A 13,608-nucleotide genomic window follows, 5' to 3' on the forward strand; every position below is an offset into this window, starting at 1 on the left:
ACGCTGTGCGAGTGAGAGTGAGAAAGCACAAGGTGGAGAGAGCGCACGCAAGTGAGCGAAGTAGGTGCTAACTAGTATTTGGTGGTGGGCAATTATCAAGCTCTGCGACGATGCACTGCAAGAAAAAGTGGAGCTAAAACTGTGTATGTATGTAGTAGAAATAATAATTTGATAAACTGTACATATATTTGTAATAAATAATAATACAAACTGTGAGAATAATAATAATGAATGCTAAAATAATTAAATTAGCTGGACGCTTTAATTTATTTAATAAATAAATTATTTAATAAATTTAATTTGTAATAATATAACTACAGAGGTAAGTATTATAGAATTTATTTATTTATATATTTATTTTATTATTTATTTATATATTTATTATATATTTATTGATATTATTCCATGCGTAATATAAACAAATAATTGTATATTAATTTATTTTATTTTAATGTATTTTTTTTCACCTGTATTTTTTATTTTTTATTTATATGTATATATTATTATACTTTATATTTTATATTTTGTATTTCTTGTATTTTTAATTTTTTATTTATATGTATATATTTTTATACTTAATATTTTATATTTTTACTTCATATTATATTAGACAAAAAAAATTTATATATTAAGTACAATAAGTGCACAATAAGTGTGCTCAGTGTACAGCAGAGTGCCGCAAGGCTCTACTCTCATTGCGTTGCTGTCAACCCACCCTTAACTACAGCTCCACTCTCTCTCTCGCTCTCTCTCTTTCCTGCACACACACACACACACTCGCAGTCGTATGTACATTGACGTTTCGGGCTTCGGCACAGCCCAATCATTGCGATATGCGACTCTATATGACACGGGCACGGGCCGGCGTTGAGCACAGTCGTTGATTAGCGCTCGTCGCGTCGAGTTTGCAGTCGCAGTCAGAGTCAGAGAGTATCGAACGCGTGCTTTGACGCTCCAGCGGAAGCGAATCGTACGCATACGTCAAAGTGTTGTAATCAGTGTTTCGTTGGCCAAATACACAGAAGAACAAGCATTAGCGCAGTGCCAATAACAACAACTATAATCAAATCAAAGCCAGTAGCATAAGTGTTAGTTAGTCGCGCGCGCAGACAAAGCATGTCCAGCGCCCAGGTGTCACAGCCGCCGCCGCCCACCACGCAGCAGCCGTCGCCTCAGCAGCAGCCGCCGCAGCAGCAGACGCCCCACATTAGCCAGCTGCTCATTAGCCACATAGCCGCCGCACAGCAGCGTGCAACCACAACACCGCCCGCCGCCGCCGCCGTCGTCGTTGATTACGATCAGTGCAGCAACCATTCGTCGCCCAGATCGAGCGGCAGCCGCAGTCCAGCGACCGCTGCAGCTGCAGCCAGCCCCACGCACTCCTCGGCCACGACAGGTAGCCCCCACAGCGCCTACGCGCCCACACATAGTCCAGCGGCGGCACAAGACAGCGCAGCGGAACAGCAACAGCAACAACAACAACAACAGCAGCAGCAGCAATCTCAGCTTTCCGCTGCTGCACCCGCCATGCCGCTGCTAGTGGCACCTATTCCCATGGCCTGCCAGGGCATTGGACCACCTCCGACCCATCATCCGCACGCACATGCACCACATCCGCGTCTCTATGTCGAGGGCGGCTTTCCACCACATCATGTGCCACATCCCGCCTTGGTCAACGGCGCCTATCCGCTGCCCCGTCTGCCCCTAGCTGCAGTCATGATGCCCGCGAATGCACCAGCTCCAGCAGCCACACAATTGCCGCCGGCAGCGCCCATTCCCATAGCCAGCTGCTCTCCGCCCGCAACGACGGCGCTGCAGCAGGCTCAGCCCAAGAAGTCCTTCTGCATCGATGCGCTGCTCGCCAAGAATCAGCACCAAGCCGCAGATCGACCGCCTCCGACAGCAGCCGATATGATTGCGGACGAGCATCGTTTGGCGGCGCTGCACTATGCTCGGGATCAGGCGGAACTGAATCATGCCTTTGTGGCAGCATCGAATGCAGCTGCGGCCGCCGCTGCCGCCGGCATCAGCGAGCAGGAGGCGCTGCAGCGAATACGCGAGTCGCGGGAATATGATTCACCCAGTCCCGACGGCATGTCCAGGTGGGTTTCAGATTCTATATTTATCATTAAATATTTCAATTGGTTAAATATTTTAAGTTGAACTTGAATGTTGAATAGAAATTGCGACTGTATGAGATATTAGCTAATAGATAATAGGTTAACCATATAGCTTAGTTGGGTAGACTTCCACTTGAATTGCTTTATAGACTATAAAATTTAAATATGTATCTCTTGAGTAAAACTATTATGAATTGGAGCTTCATATGAAAGTCTGTAGTCAAGTTGGAAATACGTTATTGGTAGTTCCTTAACTTCTTCACCAGCAGCAGTAAAATAGATCAATAGCTTATAGATATATAAGTATATCTATATATAGAGGATATTTATTTATTTGCAATCGTTTCACATACCTCTTGGCTTACCAAACTTCAGCTAAATTGAGAAACTTCCTAAGCAACGCCCATCTCTGCCTTTATATCTACCTTCACCTTTACCTCTACCTCAACCAATATGTTATTCAAATCATTTGTCGATTCAATTAAATTCACCTTTAAGCCAAAAGGCCGTTCAGGTATTTTGTGGCAGCTGGCGGACAAATCCAACAAAATGCCAGCTGCGAATGCTAACAATGCTTTTGGGCTTTAAAGCGGCTTTGTTAGCACTCGACAACATGGCCGAAAAGCCAAACCGAGCTGGTCACGTTGGCTTCATTATGATTGCGATTACGTATACGCCGTGTGCGGGTGTCTGTGTGCGTGTGTGTGTAAACAATTTATTTATATTTTTTTAATTGTCGCGTAACTTGTTTATTGAAGAGCTTTGATAATTGTGCAGCAGTTTACAGGGTGTCTAAACATTGAACTCTTGTTGTTACCCATTGCAGATCTGAATCTCCCAGCTCATCGCATCGCTCCAGTCCGCCCATCAGTCCCGGCTGCGAGGATCAGCAGCCCCAGCCCGCGCACCACACACACCACCTGGGCATGCGTATGTCCGAGCTGCACGATGAGTTCAAGAAGCCCATACCGCCGCACAGTCCCATAAGGCCGCAGGACTTTCCACTCTATGCGGGCGGGCATCCGTATCAGCTGCTGGCACCTGGGGGATCCGCTTTCCATCGACCACTCGATCCGTCCGGCAAGCCCATACCCGTAAGCATGATGCAAGCTTCAGCTGTCTTCAAATTTTTGCTAACCTGAAGTCAACTTTGTTGTTGCTCCCTCTTCTTCTTCTTTTCCAATTGCAGATACCCATGGGTCACAATTTTATGCCCTCGCAGCTGCAGTTCGAGTTTCTGGCACGCGCTGGCATGCTGCACCATCGCATACCGGAGCTGGCCGCCTATCCGCATCACGCGATACTGGGCAAGACGCGACGTCCACGTACCGCCTTCACCTCCCAGCAGCTGCTCGAGCTGGAGAAGCAGTTCAAGCAAAACAAATACCTGTCGCGGCCCAAGCGCTTCGAGGTGGCCAGCGGCCTGATGCTGTCCGAGACGCAGGTGAAGATCTGGTTCCAGAATCGACGCATGAAATGGAAACGCTCCAAAAAGGCGCAGCAGGAGGCTAAGGAGCGGGCCAAGGCGCAGCAGCAGCAGCAGCAGCAGCAGAGCACAGCCAGCGCGAGCGGCGCGAGTTAGTTTCACCTGCAGCCAGAGCAAAAGCATTTCTAGTCATTGGCATTGGAGCGACCGTCCACCTGGTGAGACACCCTGTATGCGAACAACCCAACAACAAACAATATGCAACACCAAAACCGAAAAAAGGAAAAACACATTTCATGAGATTGCGCAAAATTAGCTACGCAATTAGTTGAAATTATTTTGGTCATTGTTGTTGTTGTTGCTTTGATTTTTGTTGTGGGAATTAACAACAACAACAACAACAAGAAAACGCACTGTGTGATATATGTAAACCAGAAATATATATATATAACTATAAATATATATAAATTCAACACTGCTACATAAAAGTATTTGACAGCCCTGCCCCTCCTGCCCCTCCTGCCCACTGTACATACACAAAATAAACAATTTATCAATTAATTTAAATTACCTTAAAAATAATACAAATAAATACATATACATTTAATGAGATTAGTTTAGTTTAGTTTAGTTTAGTTTGTATATGGTCACGATCTTGTTTCTTATGTAATTGTGTGTAAATAATTGTAATTATGTAATTTTTAACAACAAAAATTGTCGCAAATTGCGATACGGCTCTAGCAAATTTTATTACATTTATTTTGAAAAATCGAAAATGATAAAAATAAAATGTGCTTTAAAAATGTCAAACTGAATTTTATTATTATTATTGTGGAGACATTTTGGAATATCTCTGTCTCCTTCTCTATCTACCTGTCTCTTTCTCTATCTACCTACCTCTTTCTCTGTCTCTCTCTCTTTTCCTATATATCGAAAATTTGAAATACGTTGTTTTCGATAGTTCCTTCAAAATATTATTTATAATTATTTGCTTAGATAAATTCCTAGGATTAAAAATCCAATAAAATTCTATATTCTATGAAAAGTATGACTTTTAGAAATGAATAACAGAAACCGTAGAAAGTTTAAACATACAAAATCTTCCTCTCATCTCTGCCCATCTAACTCTGCGAGAGATTATAACAATTTAATTCCATATAAAAAATTTATTCTGTTATTTATTTTTTTCTAGAATACGAATTGTGCTAAAGACTGCTCTTTCAGTTCAGATCTTTCACAAAAAACAAGACACTCAGTGTGTGCCTTAGCTCTCGAAACTAAAGTATCTAATCACTTGGTTAGCATTTAGAGCTATCTATATATGTGTCAAAAAAAAATGAAAAAAAAAGAAACGCAAGAAAAACTATTAAAGGTGTATTTATAAAAGTCATATAAAAAGCCAATCAGGTACAAAAGTTTTTAATTTCATGGCTGATATCACTTATCGAGGCAAATAAATCAAATGCTCGTAGATAATCAATTTAATTGTTCAGACAATAATTATGTCTAAATTTATAATGTCACTTAAAAATTATTTTGCTAATTAAAATGTTGCCCGAAGCTAGCAGCAACAACAATCGCGGCCACTTATATAAAATAAAATCCAAAATCATGGTGAGCTTCCATTTCCGCAATCAGAATACGTTGAGAATAAATAAACTAATAAATTGTTTTGAGAAATAGAAACTAAAGTAAAACACTTCATCTGCCATCTAATCAGAGAGCTGGGAATGTATTAGGTTTTTCAGTGATACGTGGCTTAATCGTAGCTAATGAAGCTAATAATCACGAAATTGTTTAGACCCCTATACTTATATAGGGCGTAATACCCCAATCGACTAATCGGCCAGCAATCAGTGTTAATTGGAACAAAGTTCTCATTCTCAGTTAGCTCAGTTTGGCATGAGGTGTACTTTTGATTAAATGCGGTATATACATATATGTAGGTATATATACATTTCAAAAATAACAATTCGTAATCGTCTATCGCTCCCTCTAGCAATCCTTAGCAAACAGCTCATACAATTAGCTCTATAGGATTATAATTGAAATGGGAAATAAAAGGAGATTGTGATTGGAACAAGACGAGGCCACTTCATCACGTAATACTCAGAGCGCGAGCGTAGCTCATAAATAGACAGCAGAATGGTTAATGAGTGTGAGAGAGAGAGAGAGAGAGAGAGAGAGAGAGAGAGAGAGAGTGAGAGAGGCAGAGACAGCTTGCCTTGAAGTATGCTTTATATTGTTGTTATTATTGGTTGTTTGATGTGCTCGCATTGTTGTTTGTTGCTGTTGTTATTGTTATGCAGCAGTTCCTCTTGCTAGCTGATTATGCGTCTGATGGGCTAATAAAAATTCATTTCGTTATCCGTCAGACACTCGCACACACTTCACACAAAACAACGCAACGCACTACGTCAACATAAGAGAGAGGGAGAGAGAGAGAGGGTAGAAGGAAAGGGAGAGAGAGAAAGACGTAGGCAAGACATTTCAATGAATGAATGAATTTTGGTTGATATTTGTCCTACGTTCCATGTGCTATACAGTGGTTGATTTAGTTTAAAGTTAAGCAAAAATTATATAGAATTCAATTAAATTCCATACAAAATGTAGTTAAAATATAAATTTAATATATATTGGCTTTTGGTTACCTCTCTTCCGTCCCCGCCTACGCTTACGTTTCAAAAGTTGTACAAAAAATTCTACAAAGATCTACTCCTCTTTTTCTTCCAGCACATCTTGAGATTATACAGCTAAATCACGTCAAAAAACTCTAACCCAATTTAAGATTGAATAACCAAAAGTCAGACAGAAAAGGGACTTGGCTTAATTAATTGAATTTCCAAGTTCAACAACATGCCATGAACCATATAAAATAAAGACTCGAGTAAGCCAATCAAATCTAGCTTGAACCACTGTGCACTGGCCTGCGGTGTGCTGTGGTTGCTGATGCTGCGCTATTCAGTTCAGATGCCTTGAAGTGGCCAAGTGTTGAAGTTGAACCAGAATTGAGGCAACATCAGCAATAGCAGGAGCAGCAGCAGGGACAGCAGCAGGAGCAGGAGCAGCAGGAGCACAAAGGATTTCTAGCTATATTGTGTGGAATGGCAACTGTCTAATTCAATTCATGAGCTATTAGCGGGTAATTTGTAACAATTGCAAGGGCAGAAATTTCCCTTTTATCAACAGGCAGCCAAAGGGTGACAGAGTTCAAACCCCGAAAACCGGAGTCTGGGCATTCAGCTTCGGTTTGAGTTTGAGTTTCGGCAATTGCTTAATTGTCGGATGGATTTTATTTTATTTTATTTTTTTTTCTTCTGATGCTCTCGCATCTGTTGCAAATTAAATTTCAGTTATAATTTTCTATAAACACGGGCCGCAGCAGACAATAAACCAAAAAGAGAACGACTCTGTGTGTGTGTGTGTGTGTGTGTGCACACCCAGTAAATTGCCATTTGAATTGAGGGTCGTCAACGTGCAGCGCCCCCCACCCTCCCGGCTCGTCTCTTATGACTTTGTCAGCAGTTGTTGCTGGTGTTACAATTTGGTTACCCTAGGGGTGTCTGCCACGTCGTTGTTGATCTTCATGTCAACACAGATGATCACATTTTATGCTTAATTTGTGTGCGTGTGTGTGTGTGCGTGTGTTTGTGTGTGCGTGTGTTGTTTACTGTGTTTACTTTTGTGATTTGAGCATTCATTGAATTTGTGCTAATATTCAAACGGCTTTGGCCAAATGCATTTTCCACATTTTCCGCCATTTCCATTCGATTTTATTGCCAAATATGCGCGATTATTTGTCATATGTTGCATTTTATTATTGTCAAATTTGCATTCGGACGAACAACAATGAACATAACTCTGATACGGCTCGTTAGTTAGCTGTCTAATAGCTGGCTGTCCCAACAGATTGGCAGGGGCTGAGGGGTTGAGGGCGGTTTGGCATCAATTTACTGAAATTGATTTGACAATTTATGTAACATTTGTATTTGAAATTTTAGAACTTTGCTTGATGAGCCAATTATAAATCAAATACTTGATTGGAATATGAAGAGAAAATCAAAGTGAGAGCAGGGGAGGGAATTATAATCTAGATATGCATAGCTCTATCTAAAATTTCGAGAGGAAATTCTGGAGGAAAGAGCATGAATTTGGTTGCAGTATCCAATATATTATAAAAATAAAATCAAATAATATTCTCATGAATATATGTGCAAAATCTGTAGACTCTTGAGCTAGAGATGTGGAAGTTATAAATTTTTAACCGATTTTTGATATTATTACAAATATTTGGAATTTAAATAATTTTTTTACTAACAAAAATTCATTCACTAAAAAATGACATACCTAAATTTTTGTATTATTTTTATTTATTTAAAAAAGGAAATATATATTTTTAGAAATATTTTTCTTAGTTCCAATAGTTTACCGAATTGTTGTGTGATTGTTAATAAATTTGCAGATTTATAAACAATATTATATTTGTATTATCGAAAGCATTTTCCAATTTTCTGCATTCGACATTTTCTCTAGACCAACATTTACCATTTGTATGCTAAACATTTTCAGCTAGTTCTTTGGGTATTCTTAATTTTTGTCAGCTTATCAAATAATTTATTGATTTATCGCGCACGCTGACAAAAACTACAACGCATATTGCTGCTTAATGCCATAATTTCCAACTTGTTTACACAATCCATCTGGCTATATTTTCAATACACACACACACGCACACAGATGCCCATGTCCGGCTACAATCAGCAGTTCAAGCTGTAGTCGCTGCCATCAATCCATAAAAGAAAATCCGTGCGTGCGCGCCAAAGTAAACAAAAATGCAGGCGAGAAAGGAAGCCGAAGCCAAATCGAAAGCCGTAGCAGGAGTCGGGGCCAATGCTCATCAGGCTGGCACAAAGGCCATTAGTTTACTAAGCACACACACACACACAGCAGTAGATAGAGAGTGAGAGAGAGAGAGAGAGAGACTCTGCAATATGGCTGGACAATGGCATTGAATTTGTCAAATGATTTCGATTTAATCGCCGGGAAATTTTGCAATCAAAATTCACGAATATCAACGCTAATTGCCAATGGTGCAGTCGTGTATGCCCAGGGCCCACAGTGCGCAGCCCAAAGCGCATTAGATCCCCAGATAGTGCGTGTTTGTGTGTGTGAGGGAGAGGGAGATAGAGATAGAGGCAGATCCCATTGAGTTAGTGCAAATTGTCACCATATGCGTCAACACGCAATAATTCACCAGAAAAGTAATCCAAACAATTGACCAGACGAAGCACTGACATCTAATGGAGGGGGTGTGTCTGCACTCTGACTCTCTACTGACTCTACCTACACAGCATCCCTCCTCTCTCCCTCTCCCTCTCTCTCTCTGCTCGCTTTGACTGCAGCAAGTGCTACCCACCCTGAGGCAGTGAATCGCCCTGCTTGGTCACACTAATGCCTGACTCTAACTGTGCTAGCTGGTGTTTTGGTGCTAATTGAATTCATTGCCGTTGATCAAGTGCTGCCAAACAACAAATCATCCCCGGAGGCTAATGATACGGACGAGCGAGCTAACTGACTCACTGAGACGAACTGCAGTTCCGTTGGCAAGCAGCAAAACACTTGCCAAGGGCAGAGAGTCAGAGTCAGAGGCTGAGGGTGCAATTGTCAGATTGCTGCGGGTGTATTGCTCTCTCTCTCTCTCTCTCTCACACACACACACTCTTGCTCTATAGAGCTGCGCGTTAAATGAAATTAGAAAACCTTATGCTCAGTTAATTAGCAAATTTGAGGGCATTGTGTGGAGTTTAGTGGAGAGGCTATTAAGGAGAAAGCAGAAGAAGCAGCAAAATGCTTGTAAATGTAATGAAAGTCAGGAAATGTACAACAAGATAGAATGGGTATAGAGAAGGAAAGTAAAATACTTGATAAGGAATACTTCTACTTATAATATATGCAAACAGTATAATAATAATATTGATTTTTATGTAAGATTCTATGATATTTAAGTAAGATTCTATGATATTTATCCGTAACAAGCCTTCAGCTAACGTCTACTACATCTATACAAAATCTTAAGAGCTTTACCAAGTCACTCTCCGCGCTCGCCAGCTCTGTCATTTATAATGCTCATGGCCAAGGCGGCTTTGCAGCCTTCTTACATCCATCAACTGGTGACAAATTGCCAATTGGCAGCCCTTTCTCAGCCCAGTGGCTGCCTTTTGCCACGTTAATTGCAACAATTAAGATACAAATGTTTTGCCACAAAACTCGTAGCGTATGCAAATGAAGCCATGTGTTGGCATTGTGCTTACCTTTTTGGAATTGTGCTCTAAACTCTAAACAAACATTGAATAACAACTGCAACAACAACAACAGCAACAACAGCAACAACGATACAACGGCGAGAACAACAAACAAAAATATTAAATTGTAATCCGCTTAAATGAGTAAAAGGCATTAAAACGCATTTGCATAATTGTTGAAAATGCGCGAGCGACGAAATCAGCCAACCCCTCGGGGACAACGGGGTCTACGGCTGAAGCGGAAGGAAAAACTTTTACGGTTTCAAGGCAAAGGCAAAGGCAAAGCCATAGGCAATCCAATCAAAAGTGAGCGCCGGCTGCCCTCAAGGGCCTGCTCGCCGGGCATTGCACGTGAGGACAATATTTAAAAATGTTTAGCATAATTAATGCCGGTCCGCCGTACGCTTGGGTAGACTTTAAGGCTGGCTGATGCCCGTTTTTCGACAAGTGCAGACCGACACAGCGCGTAGTTAACGCATTGCAAGAGGATCGGGGCGTGCCTAATCAACCCCTAAAAAGCCGGCGTTAATTTGCGAGGCGCTACGGCGCTACGGCGCTACGGCTGCGTATGCCGCAGGGTCGCATTATTCACACATACGCTTAAATGAACGCGAGCACGTCTCTTACCCTACCCACGTTCCCTAGGGCTCGCGGCCCGTCTTTGGCCCGCTCCCCCGGCAAGCCGAAAGCCGCAGCCAAAAACTGGGTCCAACCGCATCATCGTGTGCGTTAAATTGAATTTATTTTATTGCCACTAATTGGCTGAAATACCTGAGGGCGTTTAGCTTTAAGGGTATGGGCTGCATAGGTGTGTGCGTGTGTGTGTGTGTGGGAGTTACGGACGGATTTTGGTTGATTTTCTATTTGTTTTGTTCCCAAAACTTTGCCATCAAGTTGTAGTGAAAGTTTTTTTTCTGTACGAGCAAAGCTGGCGCTGAAGTGTGAAATATATATTGTGAATAAATGTTGCAGGATTTTGGAATTGCGGCATATGAGCTGAGCTCTATTCAAGGCTGCTCTGAATAAGTCTATATGCAATGTAATATAATAAGACGCAGTTATATCTTATATATTTTATCTATCATTCCACTAGATTATAGTCTCACTGCCGCACTCAATACTACACACTCTGTTCAATTTGTATTCTGTTCCATTTCCCACTCTGTTCCATTCGAATTATCTTTCTTTGCCTCTCAGTTTCATTAGAAATCTCTTTCATTTTAATACAGCTTCATATCCACTCAGATTTAATCTATATTCCGTTCCATTCCACATGATTATATTCTCTCTATTCCACTTTATTCGTACCACATCAGCTTATTATCTATTCTACTCACTTCGATTAATATATAATCTCAACTTTCGTCAAGTTTTTCTTAGACTATTCCATTTAATTCCTTTAACTACTTGCCCCTTCGATTATATGCCAGTTCAATAGTATACCCAAATCCCTATTCTATATAATCGTTGTATTTATCTTGTATTTATCGTTTGCTAACCCATATAATGCGCCATTTTATGCCAATCTTAGCCAGTTTCGCTCACATTGTCAAGAGCCAAACTCGAGGAGTGTATCGCTTCGAGTTGTCGCCGGACGGACTCTCAGCGTAACCCGTAAAATACACATTTTCTGGTGGTAGAAAATCCAGCAAATTGATTTTAGTGGGTGTTTACACAAAGCTTAGAAGTACTTTCCAGGCAAACTTTTCACAATTTCCCTGCGAGCACTGCCAAAAAGCACGCCCTCCTTTAACTCAACCACCCACGCAGTCAATGTGTGTGTATGTGTGTGTGTGTGTAGGGCAAGTGGCAAAACCTCACAAATGGCAAATGGCAGCATTTAGTATGATTATCAACAGCCCTTCCTTGCCGTCCGCCCCAACCACGCCCCACACCTCTGCTTCTGACTCGAAGAGCTTTGGCTGCGACTGCGGCAGGGTTGTTCCATCGTCTGCTGCTCCTGCTACTCCTGCTGCTGCTGCTGATGGCGACGGCGTTGATGTTGATGATGGCAGACAGCGAGGCAAGTGCGTCCCAGTCGAAGCTGGATCTGGCTCTTGGCCGGGGGCTGGGCTTGGGCTTGGGTAAATGCCACTTGCCACTAAGCATGGGGGTGGTGCCACAGTGAAGCTTGCCTCCCCACGTTTTGTGTCTGTGGCAGCGTTTTATATGCCATTTCTTTTATTGCTTTAATATGTTAATAGCTTTTACGGCTATTGCTGTTGTTGTTGTTGTTGCTGCTGTTGTAGTTTGTTGCTGTTTTTCTTGTGCTGCTTTTATATTTTAAGTTTTTTTTTTTTTTTTTTTTTGAAAATTATTTTTGCTGCCTGCGTGTGGGGCTGATTTTGCGAATCTGGCTGAAGGATTTGGAACATTATCATCTTTTATAGCCATTATCGTGCAAAAAAAAAGGAGATAGAAGCTGAATCTCTTCTTCTTCTTCTTCATTTTTTGCGAGCTCATATTATGTAATGTGTGTAGTGAGCGCTTGAGATTTGGGTAGTGGGAGTGTGAGATTTTTTTTAGGTATTTTCTTGGTGGATAAGAATAAAAATGAAACGCATGAAATTTAAATAAGAGTCGGAATGCAACTGGAATTAATGGGAATGGAACACAAGAGAAGAGCAGAGAGAACTATGGAATGCATATAAGAGGAGGGAATATGGGGGAATGTAATATGAGAGCTAATGGATTTTTAATCAATATTAATTTGCTTGCCTCTCAAATTAAACAGAATGAAATGGGAATGCAACAAAATATGAAGGGAATATAATGGAACTGGCATAGTGGAATAGTATATAAGAAAGCGAGCTTAACTGCAGCATGAGTAAAACTTTAGCTAATGCAAGTGAATTTCGATTTAGAGCAGAGACGAAATAGATTACATACATTAAATAAAAGACAAAACTTCTTCTTCCTGTTGCAATATATTATATGCAGCACACCTACTGCCACTGCAGCTAGACGCCCAACCAACTCTATGGCAATATAATCTCACATAATGTTGCTGCAATTTGTATTGAGCACAAAACTTTTATTTGAATTTTTGCCAAAAACAGAAAAGAGAAAAGAAAATGGCAAACTTTGTGAACTTGTGCTCCGACTCCTGCTGCTGCTGCTGCTGCTCTGTCTGTGTGCCCTGCTCCCTGCACCATTTACTTAATCTTAGTCTAACAAATGGCCTGTCTTGTCTCGTAAATCACTTAACAATTTGCAAAATTCTGTACGGTAAGGCAAGTGCAAATCGTGCTAAGGTTTCTTGATTTTGGATTTTTACATGTGCACGCATAAGTGGCCCTAAATCGCATTCGTATGAGAGCAGCCCACTTATGTATATATACATACATATATCTACTCTCCATTCACTCCCTCCCCCTCTCCCTCTCTCTCTCTATCTTTTATGTGAGGGGCAGCTTTTTTGTGTGACCTGCCATTTGATTTATTTATTGTTGGTTTATGCGTGATCTTGCCTCAAATTAGCATTTATCATTTCGTTCCTCCGCCACAAGGGGAGCACATAAAAATCCCCATTTTGCACAAGTTCTTTGTACATAAAAAGGGCTGCAAATTGTTTTGAACAAGTGCAGCGTAATTTTTCAAATGGTTTTTACGCTTGCCGCCCTTGATTGATTGCGATTATGCAAATGCCGGCGAGGCACATTTCGATTGGCTGCCGATATGGTAGTGGATTATTTGGCCTAGCGGCACCTACTAAATACCACTGAAGCCTTGGCGTCACAATTAGCGCACAATAAATTTC

The 13,608-nt window shown here is 41.2% G+C and overlaps 1 protein-coding gene across 1 annotated transcript; it reads left to right on the forward strand.

Moving 5' to 3' along the window:
* Window positions 1-825: 825 nt before the first annotated feature.
* exex (motor neuron and pancreas homeobox extra-extra) lies at window positions 826-4,356 on the forward strand. The gene is made up of 3 exons (XM_018100228.2): window positions 826-2,102; window positions 2,947-3,214; window positions 3,310-4,356. The coding sequence occupies exons 1-3, from the start codon at window positions 1,117-1,119 to the stop codon at window positions 3,700-3,702; spliced, it is 1,647 nt and encodes a 548-aa protein (XP_017955717.1). The 5' UTR covers window positions 826-1,116; the 3' UTR covers window positions 3,703-4,356.
* Window positions 4,357-13,608: the final 9,252 nt, after the last annotated feature.

Source organism: Drosophila navojoa, chromosome 4 (genome assembly GCF_054131105.1).
Source record: "Drosophila navojoa isolate 15081-1374.11 chromosome 4, UAZ_NAV_1.0, whole genome shotgun sequence".
Lineage (NCBI taxonomy): Eukaryota > Metazoa > Arthropoda > Insecta > Diptera > Drosophilidae > Drosophila > Drosophila navojoa.